General features: G+C 42.9%; 1 protein-coding gene and 1 pseudogene across 2 annotated transcripts; one reads left to right on the top strand and one right to left on the bottom strand.

The window, feature by feature from the left end:
- The first annotated feature begins 712 nt into the window (after positions 1 to 712).
- Positions 713 to 11,637, top strand: gtf2f1 (general transcription factor IIF, polypeptide 1). Of its 2 annotated transcripts, none has more exons than XM_029770490.1 (14): positions 713 to 881; positions 1,153 to 1,229; positions 2,505 to 2,551; positions 3,973 to 4,045; positions 4,262 to 4,455; positions 4,658 to 4,828; positions 6,499 to 6,707; positions 7,289 to 7,442; positions 9,249 to 9,307; positions 9,384 to 9,509; positions 9,640 to 9,710; positions 10,152 to 10,293; positions 10,495 to 10,648; positions 10,875 to 11,637. In XM_029770490.1, exons 2-14 carry the CDS (start codon positions 1,218 to 1,220, stop codon positions 11,077 to 11,079), a joined length of 1,617 nt encoding a protein of 538 aa, XP_029626350.1. In that variant the 5' UTR covers positions 713 to 881; positions 1,153 to 1,217; the 3' UTR covers positions 11,080 to 11,637. The 2 variants fall into 2 exon arrangements, with proteins under 2 accessions (XP_029626350.1, XP_029626349.1); XM_029770489.1 differs by having other exon boundaries at positions 9,640 to 9,713.
- Positions 11,638 to 12,424: 787 nt separating this feature from the next.
- On the bottom strand, positions 12,425 to 18,167 carry LOC115197038 (GDP-L-fucose synthase-like; annotated as a pseudogene).
- Between the last annotated feature and the right edge of the window lie 4,777 nt (positions 18,168 to 22,944).

Raw genomic sequence — 22,944 nt, 5'->3', positions numbered from 1 at the left:
CACAAATATAGTATGGCTGTAATTTGTCAATGAAAATGTGTATATATTGCGCGATACAGTTTGATAAATAAAAATAATTTGGCAAATATGCAGCAAGGTAGAATCACAGCAGCCTACTGTAGATGGCCTCTCAACAGTTGTCAACCAGATTTTTTCAATCATGATTCGTCACCAAGGATTTAACGTAACTGTCCAGTGAAAATCTAACTTTTAAAAGTCCATTTCTGTTAACTCGTACGCAAATAACGTTGACCCGTTATACTCGTATTTGTGGCCAACGCATTAATTGGAGTAAAAAGCACTTTAAAAAAATCACACCTCAAACTTTTATCTCAAGCAGATGTTTAAAATATGCTTGCTATTTCCTCACAGAGGATGATGTCATCTACCTGCATTAATTATACTTTTTTGGAAGGAATTGTAATTAATTATAGGACATATTTCATAGATATCTGGAAACACTGGACAGTTGTTTTAATAATAATATATACTTTTGTTTCGCGGCACGCGACTATGGCACCTATCTACTAAGAACTAACTGCTGGTTGACTTTGTTTTCCGGCCGACCATTATTCTTGACGGAACAGTTGGCGGAAAGCAGCGAGACTTGTCTTGTGTTCGTGTTATTTTGGATCCTTAGTACGTCCCTACCGAAATAAAGGGAAAGGATGATGGTTAAGTTTAGGGGTAGGGACGTCCCAAGGATACCAGATAGCACTAACTCAAGACAAATATTTAACTAACGACTGCATGAGTAACGTTAGCTACCAGATATATGTGCTAGATACATACTAATTTGAAATGTTATCCAATACTTACGTTTGATTACCTATAAAGCATAAAATATAGCAACATCTTTTTGTTTCGCACATTTTGAAGAGGTAGGTTTACTGGGTCAATATATTTCTGGAGTGTCTTTCTTAGCCTACTGGTAACTAGCTACAGACTGACGTAACTCTATCAGAGGAAGAGGCGAAGCCTTTAATATCCTAAATGGCTCTATAGCTGACGTTAGTACATAAATGACCACAAACAACTACCTTATGATGAGTAATTTCTGCATATGCTGAGACCGAAGTCAGTTAACTTAAGCATGTCCTATAGTTTTCTATCTAGCTATGAACTGAATGAAATGTCGTTATACTTCAACAGGTGATCACTTACAGGTGACTGCTTGACTGAGAATAGGGGCAAACTGCCTCTGTATACGGTCGACCATGACGTCACTGGTAAGTATTGGGTGTATGGTTTACTTGTGGGGTCAACATGACAGTATCAGTCCATTGCTTCATCTGTTGCTTGCTTATCTCATTGTCAGGCATTAATATGGAGTTGGTCCCCCCTTTGCTGCTATAGCAGCCTCCACTGTTCTGGGAAGGCTTTCCACTAGATGTTGGAACATTGCTGCAGGGATTTGCTTCCATTCTGATTTCAGCCACAAAAACATTAGTGAGGTCGGGCATTGATGTTGGGCATTTAGGCCTGGCTCGCGGTCGTCGTTCCAATTCATCCCAAAGGTGTTCGATGGGGTTGAGGTCAGGGCTCTATGCAGGCCAGTCAAGTTCTTCCACCGATCTCGACAAACCATTTCTTTATAGACCTTGCTTTGTGCACGGGGGCATTGTCATGCTGAAACAGGAAAGGGCCTTCCCCAAACTGTTGCCACAAAGTTGGAAGCACAGAATCGTCTAGAATGTCAATGTCCGCTGTAGTGTTAAGATTTGCTTTACCGGAACTAAGGAGCCTAGCCCGAACATGAAAAACAGCCCCGAACCATTATTCCTCCTCCACCAAACTTTACAGTTGGCACTGTGTATTGGGGCAGGTAGTGTTCTCCTGGCATCCGCCAAATCCAGATTCGTCCGTTAGACTGCCAGATAGTGAAGCGTGATTCATCACTACAGAGAACGCGTTTCCACTGCTCCAGAGTCCAATGGCGGCAAGCTTCACACCCCTCCAGCCGACGCTTGGCATTGTGATCTTAGGCTTGTGTGCGGCTGCTCGGCCATGGAAACCCATTTCATGAAGCTCCTGACAAACAGTTATTGTACTACGTTGCTTCCAGAGGCAGTTTAGAACTCGGTATTGAGTGTTGCAACTGAGGACAGACGATTTTTACGGGCTTCAGCACTCGGCGGTCCCGTTCTGTGAGCTTGTGTGACCTACCACTGCGCGGCTGATCCGTTGTTGCTCCTAAATGTTTCCACTTCACAATAACAGCAGTTAGAGTTGACCGGGGCAGCTCTAACTGCAGAAATTTGATGAACTGACTAGTTGGAAAGGTGGCATCCTTTGAAGGTGCCAATTTTAAAATCACTGAGCTCTTCACTAAGGGCATTCTACTGCCAATGTTTGTCTATTGCGATTGCATGTCGGTGTGCTCAATTTTTATATACCTGCCAGCAACGAGTGTGGCTGAAATAGCCGAATCCACTAATTTGAAGGGGTGTCCACTTACTTTTGTATATGTAGTGTAGCAAACTGTGTGTGTTGTTTTTTTACAGGGGGGCAGCAGTTCCTCTTCTACAGAGTACATAGTCCGGGTCCCCAAGTAAGTACTATCCAAGGCCTACAGCCATTGGGTTCTCATTTAACATTTGACCACAGCAGGGCCAATGTGTACAACATTCCCGACCCTCTGTCTAACCGTTAATTATCATTGCATGCAATACGGTTTTGGAAACCTCAAACTCTACTTTCATATCACTCCAAAATAATTTTTCAAATACAAAAGACACTTACCGTGCATCATTTTTACACGGTTTTCCACAGAGGTTTTTTGCGTTGCACATTTACCCGAACTATCTGAGCTACGACACTTCCTGAGCTAATGGAAACGTGGGAGTGAACACATAAAACAAAAAAAAACATCTCAAAGGAAAAACCTCAGTTGATATCTGTGGTAAAACAGCTAACTTTGCCTAAGTGGATCTTCTGTATTTGTAGTGTTCCAAGCAGGACATAAAATGAACTTTTTGGTTCACCAGCCACTCAGATTTTTACGTTACAGCATTAATCTAAAATAGATGAAATTTATTTTTTCCTCCTCAATCTACATACAATAGTCCATAATGACAAAGCGAAAACGGGTTTTTAGACATTTTTGCACATTTTATATAAAAACAATATATAGATCCCTTATTTACCTAAGTATTCAGACCCTTTGCTATGAGACTCAAAATTGAGCTCCGGTGCATCCTGTTTCCATTGATCATCCTTGAGAAGATTTTACAACTTGATTGGAGTCCACCTGTGGGAAATTAAATTGATTTGTGTGCCTTTCCAAATCATGTCAGTCTATATAAGGTCCCATAGTTGACAGTGCATGTCAGAGCAAAAACCAAGCAATGAGGTCGTAGGAATTGGCGTAGATGATAACCTGCTCCAGAGCACTCAAGACCTCAGACTGGGGAGAAGGTTCACCTTCCAACAGGACAACAACCCTAAGCCCACAGCCAAGCCAACGCATGAGTGGCTTCGGGACAAATCTCTGAATGCTCTTGAGTGGCCCAGCTTGAGCCCAGACTTGAACCCGATCGAACATCTCTGGAGAGACCTGAAAATAGCTGTGCAGCAACGCTTCCCATCTAACCTGACAGAGCTTGAGAGGATCTGCATAGAAGAATGGGAGCTTCACACCCAAGAAGACTCAAGGCTGTAATTGCTGCCAAAGGTGCTTCAAAATACTGAGTAAAGGGTACTTTAAGTTTGTTCTTTTGAGAGAGAAAAAATCTAAAAACCTGTTTTTGCTTTGTCATTATGGAGTGTAGATTGGGGGGGGGGGGGTTAATCCATTTTAGAATAAGGCTGTAACGTAACAAAATGTGGAGAAAATTCAAGTGGTCTGAATACTATCCGAATGCACTGTACATGATGTGGTATCTACATTAATCATGACATAGGTTACACCACTAACCTGTGTGTGTGTGTGTGTGTGTGTGTGTGTGTGTGTGTGTGTGTGTGTGTGTGTAGGAACACCAGTAAGAAGTACAGCATCATGGCCTTTAACTCTGGGGACAAAGTCAACTGCTCCTCCTGGACCCAGGTATGTAGAACAACTCTCTGGGAAACTCCCCTCTCATTACAACTCCTCCATAGGCTTCTAGAACACTCACTGATTCTCTCGCTCTACCTTCCTCTCCTCCCCTTCTATTATTTATATTACCTTCTACACTTTTCTCTTATCTCCCTTCTCCTCTCCCATTGTCCCATCCGTCTCCCGCTCTGTCTTCTCTCCTCCCTCCTTTACCCCTCCCCCCAGGCTCGTATGGAGCGGGACATGAGTAACAGGAGGATGTATGGTGTGGAGGAGACTGAGGAGGGGGCGGCAGGCAGTGAGTTTGGGAAGAAGCAGAGGGAGGAGGCACGCAGGAAGAAGTTTGGAATTGTCACTAGGGAGTTCAAGGTGGAGGACCAACCCTGGATCCTCAAGGTCAACGGCAAGGCAGGGAAGCGGTGAGGCAGACAAACACACACACAATGGCAAAGCAGGGAGGAGGTAGGCTACACACAGGCCTTGAGCTTACTTTTACTTAGCTCTGGTTCTCTCATAAATACTTACCAAGACATCCTTTGTCTTTCTATCTATCTGAGGGCAAGGAGGAACTCCCATATAGCCTGAACTATCCTTTTATATCAACATGTTTCTTTGTTTCAGGTTCAAGGGTACGAAGAAAGGGGGCGTAACGGAGAATGCGTCCTACTACATCTTTACCCAGTGTCCCGACGGGGCCTTTGAGGCCTTCCCCGTCAACGGCTGGTACAACTTCGTGCCCCAGGCCAAACACCGCACGCTGACCGCCGAGGAGGCCGAGGAGGAGTGGGGCAGGTGAGGAGAGGGGGAAGGTGGAGGGGAGGGGAGACAGGTGTGAGGGAGAGAGACAGGAGAAGGGGAAAATACTGAGGGGAAGAATAAAGATAGGGGGTGCAACTTTCAAAGCCATGAAGTGCTTTGAAAGATTGGTAATGGCTCACATCAACACCATTATACCAGAAACCCTAGACCCACTCCAATTTGCATACTGCCCAAACAGATCCACAGATGATGCAATCTCTATTGCACTCCACACTGCCCGTTCCCACCTGGACAAAAGGAACACCTATGTGAGAATGCTATTCATTAACTACAGCTCAGCGTTCAACACCATAGTGCTCTCAGAGCTCATCAATAAGCTAAGGACCCTGGTACTAAACACCACTCTGCAACTGGATCCTGGACTTCCTGATGGGCCGCCCCCAGGTGGTAAGGGTAGGTAACAACACATCTGCCACGCTGATCCTCAACACTGGAGCTCCCCAGGGGTGCGTGCTCAGTCCCCTCCTGTACTCCCTGTTCACCCACGACTGCATGGCCAGGCACGACTCCAACACCATCATTAAGTTTGCAGACGACACAACAGTGGTAGGCCTGATCACCGACAATGACGAGACAGCCTATAGGGAGGAGGTCATAGACCTGGCCGGGTGGTGCCAGAATAACAACCTATCCCTCAACGTAACCAAGACTAAGGAGATGATTGTGGACTACAGGAAAAGGAGGACCGAGCACGCCCCCATTCTCATCGACGAGGCTGTAGTGGAGCAGGTTGAGAGCTTCAAGTTCCTTGGTGTCCACATCAACAACAAACTAGAATGGTCCAAACACACCAAGACAGTGGTGAAGAGGGCACGACAAAGCCTATTCCCCCTCAGGAAACTAAAAAGATTTGGCATGGGTCCTGAGATCCTCAAAAGGTTCTACAGCTGCAACATCGAGAGCATCCTGACCGGTTGCATCACTGCCTGGTATGGCAACTGCTCGGCCTCTGACCGCAAGGCACTACAGAGGGTAATGCGTACGGCCCAGTACATCACTGGGGCTAAGTTGCCTGCCATCCAGGACCTCTACACCAGGCGGTGTCAGAGGAAGGCCCTAAAAATTGCCAAGACCCCAGCCACCTCTGTCATAGACTGTTCTCTCTACTACCACATGGCAAGCGGTACCGGAGTGCCAAGTCTAGGACAAAAAGGCTTCTCAACAGTTTTTTTTTTTACACCCAAGTCATAAGACTCCTGAACAGGTAATCAAATGGCTACCTGGACTATTTGCATTGTGTACCCCCCAAACCCTCTTTTTACGCTGCTGCTACTCTCTGTTTATCATATATGCTTAGTCACTATAACTATACACTCATGTACATACTACCTCGATCAGCCTGACTAACCGGTGTCTGTATGTAGCCTCACTACTGTATATAGCCTGTCTTTTTACAGTTGTTTTATTTCTTTACCTACCTATTGTTCACCTAATACCTTTTTTGCACTATTGGTTAGAGCCTGTAAGTAAGCATTTCACTGTAAGGTCTGCACATGTTGTATTCGGCGCACGTGACAAATTAACTTTGATTTGATTCACCCCTCAGGTAAAAACACTAGGGGGTGGGGAATGTAGTGGGGTAGGAGAGTAGAGAGAAAATGTGATGCTGACTCTCAAACACACACTTCCTCCCACCCTCTCAGGAGGAACAAGGTGGTGAACCACTTCAGCATCATGCTCCAGAGGCGCCTGCGGGAGCAGGAGAGAGGGCCGGACGATGACGACGAGGAGGGCGAGAAAGGGGGGAAGAAGAAAAAGAAGAAGGGAGGAAGAGGAGGGGACCTGCGCATCCATGACCTGGAGGATGACCTGGAGCTGAGCAGTGATGAGAGTGACAGCAGCGGAGGAGAAGGTAAGGAGAGAGGAGAGCTGAGCAGTGATGAGATCGACAGCAGCGGAGGAGAAGGTGAGGAGAGAAGGATGAATGTAAGGAGAGAGCAGAGCTAAGAAGTGACAAGAGCGACAGTGGCTTGTGAGAAGATTTGGGCTTTTTTTCCAATTCATCTTTCCTTGATTCGTTGCATCTTCTCGTCTCCTTCTCAAAACGCGTTGGAGACTAAGTTCTTAGGGGAGGGAATTTGGACCTTCTCCTCCAATACAGTTGAGGAGGCGAGGAGATGAGACGTGAGGAGTCACAGAAAGATCAACTGAGATGGAGCCAAGGACAGAGTAGAGAAAAGTAGGCTAGAGCAAAGTGTTTCTGACATATTGTGATATGATATTAAACAGAACAAAATGCAACCGATATCAACGTGGATTATCCATGCCGGTGCTCATCACTAGTATACAGTGTGTATGAACCACATGTCTGTTTGCTGAAGACGCATCTCAATGTCTAACAAATAATGGACAGTACATTTTACATGTTCAACTGTTGAATTGTTAGAAGGTGCATCTCTCTTTACGTTCCCTCTCTTCTTCTTTTCCTCTCAGATGGAGACAGCAAGCCCAAGAAGAAAGAGGGGGATGTGAAGGGGAAGGGGAAGAAGAAAAAGAAGAAGAGGGGGAGTGACAGCGAGGCTAATGAGGACAGTGACGATGGAGACTTTGAGGGCCTGGAGGTCGACTACATGTCAGATGAGAGCAGGTGAGACACACAATACAGACTCACAGATACCCACACACAGACTCACAGACACACACACAGACACAGACAGACACACACACACAGACTCACAGATACACACACACACACACACATACAGTGCATTCGGAAAGTATTCAGACCCTTTGACTTTTTCCACATTTTGTTACGTTACAGCCTCATTCTAAAATGGATTAATTAAGTAAAAAAATCCACATGGAAACGAACCAGGGTCTGTAGTAATGCCTCTAGCACAGAGATGCAATGCCTTAGACCGCTGCGCCACTCAGGAGCCTCTCAAGCTCTGTCAGGTTGGATGGGGAGCGTCGCTTCACAGCTGTTTTCAGGTCCCAAGAGATGTTCGTCCTTGAGATGTTTCTACAACTTGATTGGAGTCCACCTGTGGTAAATTCAATTGATTGGACATGATTTGGAAAGGCACACACCTGTCTATATAAGGTCCCACAGTTGACGGAGCATGTCAGAACAAAAACCAAGCCATGAGGTTGAAGGAATTGTCCGTAGAGCTTCGAGACAGGATTGTGTCGAGGCACAGATCTGGAGAAGGGTACCAAAATGTCTGAGGCATTGAATCTTCCCAGTGACCTGCATCATTCTTAAATGGAAGAAGTTTGGAACCACCAATACTCTTCCCAGAGCTGGCCGCCCGGCCAAACTGAGTGGACCTTGGTCAGGGAGTTTAAGAACCCGATGGTCACTCTGAAAGAGCTCTTGAGTTCCTCTGTGGAGATGGGAGAACCTTCCTGAAGGACAACCATCTCTGTAGCACTCCACCAATCAGGCCTTTATGGTAGAGTGGCCAGACGGAAGCCACTCAGTAAAAGGCACATGACAGGCCACTTAGACTCTCAGACCATGAGAAACAAGATTGTCTGGTCTGATGAAACCAAGATTAAACTCTTTGGCCTGAATGCCAAGCATCACATCTGGAGGAAACCTGGCATCATCCCTACGGTGAAGCATGGTGATGGCAGCATCATGCGGTGGGGATGTTTTTCAGCGGCGGGGACTGTGAGACTAGTCAGAATCGAGGGAAAGATGACCTGAGCACAGAGAGATCCTTGATGAAAACCTGCTCCAGAGCGGTCAGGACCTCAGACTGGTGAAACGGTTCAACTTCCAACAGCACAACGTCCCTAAGCACACAGCCAAGACAACGCAGGAGTGGCTTCAGGACAAGTCTCTGAATGTCCTTGAGTGGCTCAGCCAGAGCCCGTACTTGAACCCGATCTAACATCTCTGGAGAGACCTGAAAATAGCTGTGAAGTGACGCTCCCCATCCAACCTGACAGAGCTTGAGAGGATCTGCAGAGAAGAATGGGAAACTCCCCAAATACAGGTGTTGTAGCATCATACCCAAGAAGACTTGAGGTTGTAATCACTGCCAAAGGTGCTTCAACAATGCACTGAGTAAAGGGTCTGAATACTTATGTAAATGTAATATTTCAGTTATTTTATGAAATGTAAAAAAAACGGTTTTTGCTTTGTCATTATGGGGTATTGTGTAGATTAAGGAGGGGGGGGAAACTATTTAATCACCCCTTTTGATCCATTTTAGGATAAGACTGTAACGTAACAAAATGTGGGGAAAGTCAAGGGGTCTGAATACTTTCTGAATGCACTGTACACCAGAACTTCAATTGACAACTGTAGGGTCACACACCAGAGACACTTGTAGAGCCATACACACAAACACTTCCTGCAACCTCTCATTTATTTTCTCACATCTGTTTCTCTCTTTCATCCCTTCCTCGCTCTCTCTCGCTCCTTACTCCCTTGTTCCTGCAGTTCAGAGGAAGAGGCCGGCGAAGAGAAGGCCAAGTCCAATAAAGAGGCCGTTCCCAAAGGTCAGAGGGCACCCCCATGGCAACAATACAACGTGTTCATGTGTGTGAATTCTAAGAACTTTAACTCTGTTCACAGGAATTGACGAGGCATCGGAGAGTGAGGAAGAGAGTGAGGAGGAGAAACAGAACGAGGAAGAGGGGAAAGAGGAGGAAGAGGAAGAGGAAGGGAAGAAGACCCCAGTCCAGACGAAGAAGAAGAGAGGTAGCAGTTTTTCTTCTTCTTTAGAATCTTAACTGATCAGGTATCACAGGGAAGTGGCAAGACTTGAACCCACGGAAATATACTGTTTTTGTTGAAGGGGGCTATGATGTGATAATGTTGTGTGTTTCAGACAGCAGCGGTGAGTCGGACACCTCGGAGGACAGCGACATCGATGGAGAGGCAGCCTCCGCTCTCTTCATGGTGGTGTGTGTGTGTGTGTGAGAGAGAGTGTTAGTTTGTGTGTGTGGTCCCTTTTGTAGTGCCACTGTTCAATGTCAACCCCACTTTCTCTCTTTCTCGCAGAGATGGAGTCTTGATATCGGGTTCTTGATCTGGGTTACGGTGCCCAAGATCTGGGGCTTTTCTAAAAGTCTTGAACAAGACTGGTAGTTGATGAACCTGAAACCATATTTTGTAGTTTCTATGTGGCACAAAAGGGGTGACACAACACACAATTTCCAGGCTATCTTGCTTCCCTAGTGTGGCAGCAGTGTGGGCACAAAAACAGGCCTCTGTCTTGGTTTTCCACATTTCAACTGGTCTTGGTGTGGTAATGGTCTGCTTTCTTGGTCTGGATCTTGAGAGGTTGAGAATGGCTCTCGTGGACTTTGCTCTTGATGTTCCCCATTTCCTCACTATCAGAAGAAGCGTACACCTCCTAAGCGCGGTGGTGGGCGTGGCTCTGGAGGCAGCTCCAGGACTGGCAGTCGCCCTGGAACACCGTCCATAGACTCCGCCTCCACCTCCAACACACTCCGAGCCGCCGCTAGCAAACTGGAGCAAGGTACACACGCACGCATGCACTCACACACACATTTTCACAGATGGGAAATAGATATTTATATTTGTAATGTTTTAATTTATATTTACATATTCACAGGATCTGAAAGTCTTATTTTGTTTGTGCTACCTTAAGGCTTTGTGTGACCTCAGCACTGCATGCTAAAACTGTCTCCATCACCCTGCTCCCTCCCTCCCCTCACAGGTAAGAGACAGGTGGTGGGTGGTAGCTCTGAGTCTCCAGCTGCCAAGAGGCTGAAGATGGAGTCCAGCAGTACGGCTGTCACCACCCAGAGTCCTGCCCCCTCAGGGAAGAGCACGCCACAGCCCCCCTCAGGCAAATCAACCCCCAGTTCCAGGTATATTCCTCTTCAATCTCTCCTGTTTGTTCACTTTTCTCACCCTTACCCTCTCTCTAGCTCACACACACACACTCGTTCTTTCTCTCTCTCTCCTCTTTTCTCTGTCCTCTCCTACATGCACTGTCTGTCTTCTTATTCTCTCTCCTCTATCACCCACTTTCTCTCCCCACCACACACCCTCCCCCTGGTTTTGTGTCCCACTCTCCATCCTCCCTCTCCACAGTGACGTTCAGCTGACGGAGGAGGCGGTGCGCCGCTACCTGATCCGGAAGCCCATGACCACCAAGGACCTGCTGAAGAAGTTCCAGACCAAGAGGACTGGCCTGAGCAGCGAGCAGACGGTCAACGTCCTGGCCCAGATCCTCAAACGCCTCAACCCCGAGAGGAAGAACGTCAACGACAAGATGCACTTCTACCTCACCGAGTAAACCGGGCTCGTGTTCATTAGGGCATGCGTTTTAAAATGGAAAATGAGTCCAAGTTCCTCTTTCAGTCCCTTTGGTGCCTAATGAACACGACCCAGGGAGGGAGGGGTAGAGGAAGAGCATGAGATGCTCCTCATTGATTGCGCAGCAGAAGGAGGAGAAGGATAGAACAGCGTCCTTTGAAGAGGAAGGGTAGAAGAGGAAGAGAGTAGAATAAGGTAGAAAGAAAAGTGTTATGCAGCTGTGATTTGTGATGCGGTGTAAACTAGCTTCAATATGTGTCTCTAGAAATGGTTTGAAGTCAACTGTGGCAGTCCTTTCAGGTCAAACAACTTACAAGATATAGGTTTATCAATGAATTAGGCAGACGTGAAGGTATCAATGAAAACATTCCGTGTAGATCTTGCCTGCCGACTCACCTCCCACCACAATCAACTGGATTCAACAAGACAAGTGTGGGTTATTTTGTTTTTGCCGTATCTCCCCAGGCCTCTATTTCTCATTTTAAAATTGTCTTTTTTGTTTATTTTCTTTTGTAATAAAAACCCTGCTGTTGCCGTGGCTGGTCTCCATGTTTCTGGTTGGTTTGCATAATTAGAAGTAGAACACTGGACAATGATGTCATACATCTTAAGGCTTTTCAATGAAGACGCACTAACATTCTTTGAGGTTCTGCCAGAAGTCTACAGTGTTATCCAGTGGATTCATTGGAAATCTACTTTGCAGCAACTGTTGTGTATGTACTTACTTGGATAAGAGTAGTGTGTACTTCAATGACAGTCTACTGTTGGCCTGTACTTCTTCATGCCATGGAGAACTGGTTGTGTAGTAGAGAAACCATGTTCAGCAGAAGTCATTCATCATTATTCAGCATGACACGACAGGTGTAGGCTTATTAATGTTACACCTGCTTCTTCCTCTCCTGAGGAAAATTACTTTAAGATGTGCCAAGTAGAGTAAAATATACTGATGGCACATCTGACCGTTTATTAATGGAGCGATTACTGGCAGATCCCAAATGATCTTGGCTTCCTCAGTGTTATCGTCAAACTTTGTTGACATTTGAAACTGTCGTGTGACCCCTAAAAACCTGCTTCTTCCTGTCCTGTTTCTACAATTTATAGATTTTATTTTTTACAGTGAGGTGGAGTGACAGTGATGTCCTAATTCTCAAGATTCTTCAGGAAGTTAACTTTATATTACAGTGTCTGATGGCTCTACATAGGTAGCCCTATTCTAGTTTATGTTTATCCCAGATAAATCACATGGGGTGTATCTTTTAACACAAACCAGTATTATGATCTGCAGTGACTGGACCGAGGCCAGTGAATGATGAGAAACAGTTGGCTCCAATGTTTAGATCCAGGCTACTTTACTGTAGGCTTATACTTGTTTTGTAGTGAGAAAACATGTCATACAGTATCACTCAACGACTGACCCCTCATTCTTACATCAAGAAAAAGCCCCATTCATATTTTTGTCAATATTCAATCACAAATAGATCATACACTTCAACTATATGTTTTAGATATTAAAATAATGTGATGTATTTGAGTGTAAACACATGAGCCTGCACTATTGCTCATAGTAACTGGTAGTCATACTGTAGGTGATCAGGTGGCTAGACCAGTTCAGCCACCATCATGGAAGGACACGTAATGGTGGACATAATCAGGGATTGACCTTAAGGGTTGCCCTATTGCCTGGAGCAATTGAACTGAGCAGTCGGGCAAGTTGAACCTGCTCTGAGGTTTCCCCAGGTGATTTTTCTGGTTCCTCCCCATTGTTTAAACTGAATTTCAGTAGCCTAACATAGGGGCTACAATTACATTTTTTGGGGTCCTGCTACACAGGAAGCATAACTTTTGGTCAGGGCGAGCAGAGTGCCAGACAATACTATATCCTATTGCTCTCGGTTGTGAGCTGTGCGTCTAAATCTAAGTCTCCCAGAGCCGGTATGCTTACAACCGGGTTGTAGAAGGGTCTCATGCTCTGCAAAAGTTACGCATCCAAACAGATTTTTTTGCTTCCTAGCATGCTAGCAGACACCCATAAACTTTCAGTCATTGCGCTAACGCTAGTTAGCATTGGCAAACGAAACTACCTCTAAGTTCCTTCATATTGGACATAGAGACATAAAAATGGTATCCAGGAGTTTAACAGACTCTGGGGAAGTAGATAATGGGCCTCATTGCCAAAATCACAAAGTATCCCTTTAAGTGACCATTTTGCTTGTAAACAACTACTTTAACATTTTCTGTCAAATGGCAGTAATCATCAGGTAACCACCAAAAAATACTGCTGTCAGATGGGCAAGAGCCTTTCAAACCTTAATGTCAATCCCTGACATCAACGGTGCAAATAGAGGAGAAAGGATCCAAAATGGTTTCCAGACAGTTCTGGGGAGAACAACAAGGTGGGGTATAACAGCCTCCAGTTTCACAGAAATTGTGAGTGATGTGTACCACTGATCTGACAAAACTTGGTGAAACCATATGGCCATATGGTGAAACCTATCCAGAACTTTCACTTATCAGTTGACATGAAGGCAAGGACACAAGACTAGGAAGGCACAGTAGTAGTATTGGGACGTAGCCCTCGTCTTTTTCATTAAACAATCAGAGTTCACTGTCTCTATCTTTATGTCTCTATCTTCATTGGTCTTCATGTTCGGGCTATGTCGTAGTTGTTCACAAACCAATCACAGGTCTTCTTGATACCTGTAGGTGAGGAGAGACACAGTCAGTCATCTATGGATACTGTGCATTTTGGAAGAGTGGTTTAATCGCTGTGAATGTTCCTTTCATCATAATCATAAAATGACCAATAACCAGATTGGTATCAAATATCATGCTGTAATGCGTCTGTGTTATTTACAAGGCAACTAATTCCAACTACAATATTGAGTTGTTTTCTGGACAGAAAATACAACCCTCAATATTTGAATCTCTGACCTTCAGAGAGCGGCGTGAAGGTGAAGTCAGGGAGGTAGCGACGCAGCTTGGCGTTGCTGGCCGTCTTCTTCATCTGACCGTCTGACTTGCTGGTGTCGAACTGATGTCATAGGTCAAGGGCCACAAAAGGCAAAGCACAGGGAGATGGCATAGTTACAGTGCAACGGATACGGGGGGTAGCCAGTCCGAGTGGGCTTTTAATGTACTATATCAAATCAAATGTATTTATATAGCCCTTCTTACATCAGCTGATATCTCAAAGTGCTGTACAGAAACCCAGCCTAAAACCCCAAACAGCAAGCAATGCAGGTGTAGTATCATATATCTGTACGTCTGTCAGTCCAACGGGTGTAATGAACCTCTAGATGTGGTTGCTGGTGTTGTACTAAGGATTCTACTAGAATCCTAGTAGAATCAGGAGTGATACACTGATCCTAGATCTGTGCCTAGGGGCAACTCCTATCAGGCGTACACAGCCTGTGGAAGGATACAACTATTTGGCCTTTGAAGTCCAGGGCATCTGCAATCATCTCTACGGCGTCCTTGATGGGGAGCTCCTCCTCCTCCCCCACTGTGAGATACAAGGGTCAAAGGAGCTTGGTCCAGTTACATACGGTACACACACACACACACACACACACACCATGTTGGACTCACCAGAGAGAATGATGGGGTCAATCTCATCATACTCCCGCAGCACCCAGAGGAACAGACGTGCTACATCCTGAGAAAACACACACACAGATGTAATGTACACACACACATATCTGACATTGCACTGACATGCACTGACACACACACACACAGAGTAATTCACTAAACATACCAGAGAGTAGATGAATTGTCTCCTGGGTGTTCCGGAGCCCCACACGTGTAGAGGGGTTCCCTCCTCTGTCAGAAGAAGAGTAGAAAGGAGTAAGTGTTCGTATCTGTCTGTGTGTGTGTGTGTGTGTGTGTGTGTGTGTGTGTGTGTGTGTGTGTGTGTGTGTGTGTGTGTGTGTGTGTGTGTGTGTGTGTGTGTGTGTGCGTGTGTGTGTGTGTGTGCGTGTGTGTGTGTGTGTGTGTGTGTGTGTGTGTGTGTGTGTGTGTGTGTGTGCAGTAGTGTGAGTGTTACTTACTTTTAGCAGCATATGTCTTATGCATGAGTGCCGAGAGCACGTGACCATTTTCAAAGTTGAAGTTGTCATAGGGACCATACACATTAGTCGGGATTACGGCGGTGTAGCGACGCCCATGCTGCACAAAGTATCCCCTGTTGTCAATCAAATCCACACACACACACACACACACTTCATGTTGTGGTTAGAACATTAATGACCCATTCCAGCTATTTTTTTTAAACGATATTCCAAGTATACATACAGTAAAAGGTACCAACCCTTAAGGGTAGAATTTTTTGTTGTTGTTGCCAAATAGTTGGGGGTTTTTACACACAATGGCGAAATTCAAGGAGTTGGTCTGATGAATGCATACGGATGTCATTGGCCTTCCCTCTTGCTTCCCAGAAAAAGAGGAAAGGACCACCCCCCACTTCCAAACTACCATATTTGGTTAATTGGAAGTTGTGGGAACATACGTTTTTGGTTTCCTATTAGTTCTGGGAACAAAGGCCTAAGTTTCCTGACCGGTGAAACTGACAGGGTTTTTTTACGTTCTGAGAATATTCATTTTTTGGTTGCAGGGACGTTCTGAGAATGTTTACAATGATTCCCTGAAAGTTTTCCTGGGAGGTTTTATTAATGTTCTGATAATTATATCCCAGTGGCATACCACTTAAGTATTCCTAATCACTCAGGTGAACTTAAAAACGTAAAATATGAATGGGAATATACTTCAGTTAGATTTTACTCATAAGATTTTCTAGAGGTGCCAATAATTGTGGCACACATGTTTTGGAGAAAAATATTTATTTCACATGTATTTTTTTCAATCATTTTACTTCAATTAAAGGTTAGAAAAAGCATGAGTGATTATACACGATCTTTTCTTAAAAATCACAGTTAGAGGGCCAGAGGTTCCCAAACATACAGTACTGTCACTGGGCACATACTAGGTTGAGTCCCAAATGGCACCCTAAACTGTTGAATGGCAGGGTAGCCTAGTGGTTAGAGCTGTTGGACTAGTAACCGAAAGGTTGCAAGTTCAAATCCCCGAGCTGAGAAGGTACAAATCTGTCGTTCTGCCCCTGAACAGGCAGTTAACCCACTAGGCCGTCATTGAAAATAAGAATTTGTTCTTAACTGACTTGCCTAGTTAAATAAAACTCCTACTTTTGACCAGGATCATTAGGGCTCTGGTTAACAAATTATGCACTATATAGGGAATTGGGTGCCACCATAGTATTTTAGTATTAATAAGGTTAAACACAACATGCTCTCATTGATATGGTCTTACTGGTTGTTCAACTAACCATGCTCTCATCGATAGGGTATGTGGTCTTGTCAGGAAAGATGCAGCTGGACAGACAGGACACCACCTTGGTGACGCCCCTTTCGTGAGACGTCTGCAGCACATTGTCATTGATGCGAAGGTTGTCCCTCTGTGAAGGCAAAACACTGTGGTCTCAATCCAATAAAACCTGTATTGTGGCTTTACACAATAACTTGTTTTTACACAAATGAATTCAAAGAATGCATTTAGAGACAGTGATAAGAAGCTCTCCTGTAAACCTTCCTCACAAACACCCCGCCCGTCACGAGCACGCACATCGGTTCAGGCTTCGTCTGCGAAACCATCTCTCACTCTGATCAAATAATGCTAACTTTTATTTTTTCAGTTGTGATATTCACATACTGCTATTATGCTGTAGCCCGTCATTGTAAATACGAATTTGTTCTTAACTTGCCTAGTTAAATAAAGGTTAAATAAAAAAATAAACAGGTGGATTAATACCCTTTTGAAATTAAGATGAATACATTTGCCAACAAAGTCACTGTGTAAACTTCGCTTTGAGAAGTTCAATTGAATTTCAGCCTAAGTAGTTGCCCAGCCAGGCAAACATTTACATTCAGGTCATTTAGCAGAAGATCTTTTCCAGAGCTACTTCCAGTTGGTGCATTCAAACGGTAGCTAGATAAGACAAACCATTTCACGGACTGGCCTTTAGGCAGTTCAGGAAAAATGTCAGATGGGCTGGTTCCATCTTCAGCCCATCAGCCTGTCTAAACTGGGGGGTTTGTACAGAATTATCATTATTTGGTTAACAATTGGGGCGCCAGGCAAAAAAAATGGGCCAGTGAGTTAGAAATGCCCGTTCAGAATTTCTGGTCCCATCCCTGATTGAACAAATGTACTTTGGGACAGAAACGTATAGCCTAGGTATTGAAACAAACTGGGTAGTTAGGTAAGCTCACCAGAAAGTGTAGGTTCTCCTTCATGTGAAGATAGAGTCCTCCCACCTTGGCAGCCAGGTGGATGACATGGGTGGGCCGATACTTCTCAAACACTGCTCTTGTCTGTTGTAGATCTCTGGCAGAACAACTGTCATCATCATCATCATCATCACCATCCCATTTAATGGGAAACAATCTCATAAAAGTATGCATGAACAAATGTAAGTAGCTAAACATTGAATGTGGTTCCAACAGGAACTATATAGAAACTCTATAAATATATACTGTATCTACGCATCAATTTACATATCTATAGAATAGATTAGAAAATAATAGAATAGCAGAGAATAGAATAGAATAATTTTTCCATGAGTGAACTTATTTTAGGAATTTATTTGATCTATGTCGTTCCTGTTGGAACCACAAAACCAGCCCCAGATGTAAAGGGTCATAACAGGATTTCATACAGTGCAACATGACATACATTTCCTATAGAAATATGTTATGTAGAACATACATGCTGGTGTTTCTCGGGCATGGAGAATATGGGATCATGGCATTGCTATATAGACAAGTCATTTTTATCTGCAACGACCAAGCCTCAGACCAGCTCTGCTGAGAATATGAGGTTCATGTGACATAACTTACATGAGGTTGGCCTCTTTGGAGCAGAGGAAGTTCCACTGCTCGCCCTCGAGACAGCCGCCTTCTTGTTTCACCACGTGTTCGATGGCCTTCCCGACCAATCCGGATCCGCCCGTGACGGATCCACGCGCATCGGCTCAGGCTTCGTCTGCGAATCCATCTCTCACTCTGATCAAATAATGCTAACTTTAATTTTTCAGTTGTGATATTCACATACTGTTATTACGCTGAAGCCCTAAACAAAGTAGGCTGATATGAATGACAGTGTGATCATGGCCCTATTTATAGTCTACTTTAGAACGTAATAATGATGATAATACAAAACTAAGAATAGTTATACATTTAGGCTAATAAGAAATTAATAACATGCTATACATCAAACGCAAGTTTAACTGTATTAACACACTTTTCGTTTCATTTACAATTTCGTTGTAGCCTATTTCATTAATCATGGAGGCTACTTATTTGTATTTATTTCCTATCTACATGTATGTGCTTTTTTTCTTTTGAAATAAGATACATTTGCCATATTAAATATTAAGCTCAAGAGTGAATTGCATTATGATCATGTTCATTTTAGCAAAGGGACAAATAGCTTACGCCAATACCGACAGATACAGTATATCATTTTAAAATAAACAATATGTGTTTATTCGAAATAACGGTTGGTCTCATTAGGCCTATATTACAAACAGATATTACAACATCAGATGATCATATAGGATACAACACTGACATTATTTTAGCAACACAAACAAGAGTAGGCTAAAAGTAGCAAATTGTCGAAAGAAAATGCTTAGGCCTACTATTTTAAATTAAATGTAGCCTAGGCTACATTGTTGAAGTCAAAAGCACTCATTCATTCATCCAAAAGGTCTATAAATAGGACTTATAGGACAAACATTTATAAAGCCAAAACATTTTTAATATTAATCCGTATAGTTTATGTGAGCTATTTTGAATTCCCACGGGGGGCCAGTACAAAATTATTATTTTTTTAAATGCATGAAATGAAATGAAATGTATGAATTCACTTCTGTAAGTCGCTCTGGATAAGAGCGTCTGCTAAATGACTAAAATGTATATGTGAAATGTATAATCAGTCACATTTGTAATTCGGCAAGACCCTCGTGTTATTTAGTATGCATCTTATCAATACACAAAGTAAATATATGAATTCAAACCTGTCAAATGTTTTGTTAGAATTTTTTTCTCTTCGAATGAAGTTGGTATTAGATCCTATTTCTGAACGCTCAAGTACATAAATGAGGTAAAAGCTATCTCTTGTCTTGCACACTAACCTGTCAATAGGAAATACGCAGGCGCAAGGTGGAGTCGCTCTTATAGGCTACCTGTGAGCTACACTTTTAGAGAAAAAGGGTTCTACTGAGAGTAGTAGCCTTACAGGTGACTATCCCAGTTTCTCGCACCATCACTCACGTAACACATTAAGAAAATACCAGGACTGTGGAATCCGAGCAGTGAGTTCGTATTTCAGTGTTCAATGGAACAAAAAGTGCAAACCTAATCCTTCACTACAGGCCAGGGGTCAAATGGTTTTGGCTGCTTAGAACTTTTGGAAATGAAGCTTCTCCTCCCAACCCAACCATGCCAATCTGCTCAAGAAATGACCACCAACTTTTCCCACTTCATGTAAACATCAAAAACTGCTATTGGATAAACGATATCTACTTGAATATAAAGTTGAACCCACCCTTCTAAAATCAATCAAATCGTATTTGTCACATGTGCCGAATACAACAGGTGTAGTAGACATGACAGTGAAATGCTTACTTACAAGCCCTTAACCAACAATGCAGTTAAGAAAAATACCTACAAAAAAAAAAAAGAAATAAAAGAAACAAATAATTAAATAGCAGTAGTAAAAAACAATAGCGAGGCTATATACAGGGGGTACCGGTACAGAGTCAATGTGCGGGGGCACATTTAAATGAATGTGTTAAGACCATTATTACATGCCAATTGTGCCAGCCTTACTCCAAATACTTTCGATAATAGCAACCGGTTGGCTGGTTAAACAAAGGTTAGCAATGTAATGTAATGTCAAAGTCAAGAAAGCTTGCCAGCAGCAAGAGTCACTTGCAGCAACTGGTACTCACAAGTGCTTTTTCAAAGCCTATGTCAGATACAGTGAGTGTAATTATCTCTAATGAGTGTAATTTGCTCAATATTAGGAGTTGAGAAGTAAAGTTGACTTCATTATAAATAATATATCCCGCTCTTTTATACTACTGGTATGTAATAAAAACACACAAATATCATCATATTATCACAAGGTGCCAGATTACGTTTATACAAAGTATTTTTCTGCATGTCTAAGCTTATGTCTTGAGCTGTCTGTATCCTCCTGACTGGTGGTTCTGTTTTTTATTATGTTGCTAGAATCACCAGAACTGCTCAACACAATTTTTTAAAATGGAAACATAGGGTTAGGTTGTAAAACAAAAACAAAACGAAAATATATTAGGTTGTTGAAAAATATAAAAAATATAACACATAAACCTATTTTTCAATTTTAAAAAATGTGGTTGTTTAAAAAACAACATATATATATATTTTAAAATCTAACCCTTATTTTAAACAACCTAACCCTAAAAACAAATGTAAAAAAAAAATAGGCTTAGGTTGTTTGAAAAAATATATTTATATAAATATATATATAAATATATTTTTTCAAAACAACCTAACCCTATTTTTCCATTTTAAAAAATTGAGTTGGCAGTGATGGTGATTCCATGGGATTCGAACCCACAACACTAGCGATGCAAACGCCATGCTCTAGCAACTGAGACACATAATCATATCAAATCATTACAAACCACTTAATGCCGCAATGTACTCAATTGCTCTATTGTGCATTGTTTTCTTCATGTTGATGGAAAGTCTACAGGTACAAATAGATGACCAGCCTATGTACAATACCGTGTGGTTTGTAAGTGGTTTGTAAGGATGGTCAATTAATACTGCACAAAAAGTGGTTGTGTTCCATGGTATTTGATTAAAAAACATTTTTTGATATGGATGTTTGTATTCCGTCACAATGACAATTGCAGAGAAATGGACAGGGCAACAAATCTTACAATTCCAACTATTGAATCATGCAAGATACTGTTCTTAATGATAAAACTACCTTTTTCCCAATGCAGAGATGCTGACTTTTTGTTGTTGTTGCCTGTGCTACAGAAGTCTATATGGTCTAGTAAGGACCAGTAAAGGCCCAGTGCACTTCTTTTTTTGTATTAATACTTTTTTAAATCAGACTTTTTCAGGGGGTGCACCCTCAGCAACCCGACTTCCTGAAACTATGTATGTGTATGTGCATATATTTATTATTTTATCACGGACCCCCTGCAGTACCTCCGCGGACCACCGGTTGAAGACGTCTGCGCACTTCTGCTTAGCCTCCCACTACAGAGTTATGCAGTTCCACATCAGATATTTTTCAGAGCTGATCTGATTGGTCAAAACACCAATTAGTGAATTGGAGTGCCTGTGTAAACGCAACCTAACATGCCTAAGACTTTACATCCAAATTACAACACAGTATGTAGGCTCATAACACACATCATCAATACAGGCACATAACATGGCATCATAATTAATACAAGAATCACATTTAATCTGGCACCTTATAGTCGCTAGTTAAAGTCTACACATCCCTTACACAGTCTTCACATTTTAGCTGTTTTAAAATTACATCTAAAAAGGGAATCAATTGGATTTCCTACCAATCTATACAACCTACTCCAAATTTTCAAAGTGAAATAAACATTTAATAACATTTTCCAAATTACTAAGAAATATAAAATGATGTATTGATTGCGTATGCCTACCCAGAGTTAATAATTGGTGGAAGCACCTTTGGCAGCCACTACAGCTGTGAATCCTTTTGAATAAGATTCTACCAACCTTGCAGAACGAATTCAAACCTTGCTGAATTAATTCAACCTTGATGCTGCCACCACAGTACTTTAAAATATAAAGGAATCAATAACAATGCATTCCTTGAGACAATGATTTATCAATGACCCAACCCAAGCTCAGCTCAGCTAAACCCTACCATCGTGTTGCTGAGTTGTGGTAATGCTGCAGTAAATATACATTATCCCAGGGGCGTTGGCAGTTACAATGTAAGTAACCTAATTTCCCTGAATGCCTCTGTTGATCCTACATCTATTGTATACAGTAATCATATGCCTATGAACCAAAGTTATACTGTTAGCACTGAGGCAGTGTGCCCTAGCAGGAAGTCCAGTGTGCCCTAGTAGGAAGTCACCGTGCACGATCAGCTCCAATATAAATAACATTGACATGTCTCCTTCTGATAAGCATCCCAGAAAAGTGCTAAAAATATCCCACATTAACATACAGTGACTTCGGAAAGTATTCAGACTCCTTGACAATTCTTTACAAATTGTGTTACTTTACAGCTAAAATTGATTATAGAAAACAAATTCCCCAGCAATCTACACACAATACCCCATAATGACAAAGCGAAAACAGGTTTTTAGAAATGTTACCAAATTTATAAAAAATAGAATAGGTGAAAAATGTGAAATAGGTGAACGGATGATCTCCGCATGTGTGGTTCCCACCATGAAGCATGGAGGTGGTGTGGGGTTGCTTTGCTGGTGACATTGTCTGTGATTTATTTAGAATTGAAAACACACTTAACCAGCATGGCTACCACAGCATTCTGAAGCGATACGCCATCCCATCTGGTTTGCGCTTAGTGGGACTATCATTTGTTTTCAACAGGACAATGACCCAACACACCTCCAGGCTGTGTATGGGCTATTTGACCAAGAAGGAGAGTGCTGGAGTGCTGCATCAGATGACCTGGCCTTCACAATCACCCAACCTCAACCCAGCTGAAATGGTTTGGGATGAGTTGGACCACAGAGTGAAGGAAAAGC

The sequence above is a fragment of the Salmo trutta genome, chromosome 1, assembly GCF_901001165.1.
Source record: "Salmo trutta chromosome 1, fSalTru1.1, whole genome shotgun sequence".
Lineage (NCBI taxonomy): Eukaryota > Metazoa > Chordata > Actinopteri > Salmoniformes > Salmonidae > Salmo > Salmo trutta.
Note: the sequence above shows the minus strand (reverse complement) of the source record. Positions and strands in the feature narration are given on the sequence as shown.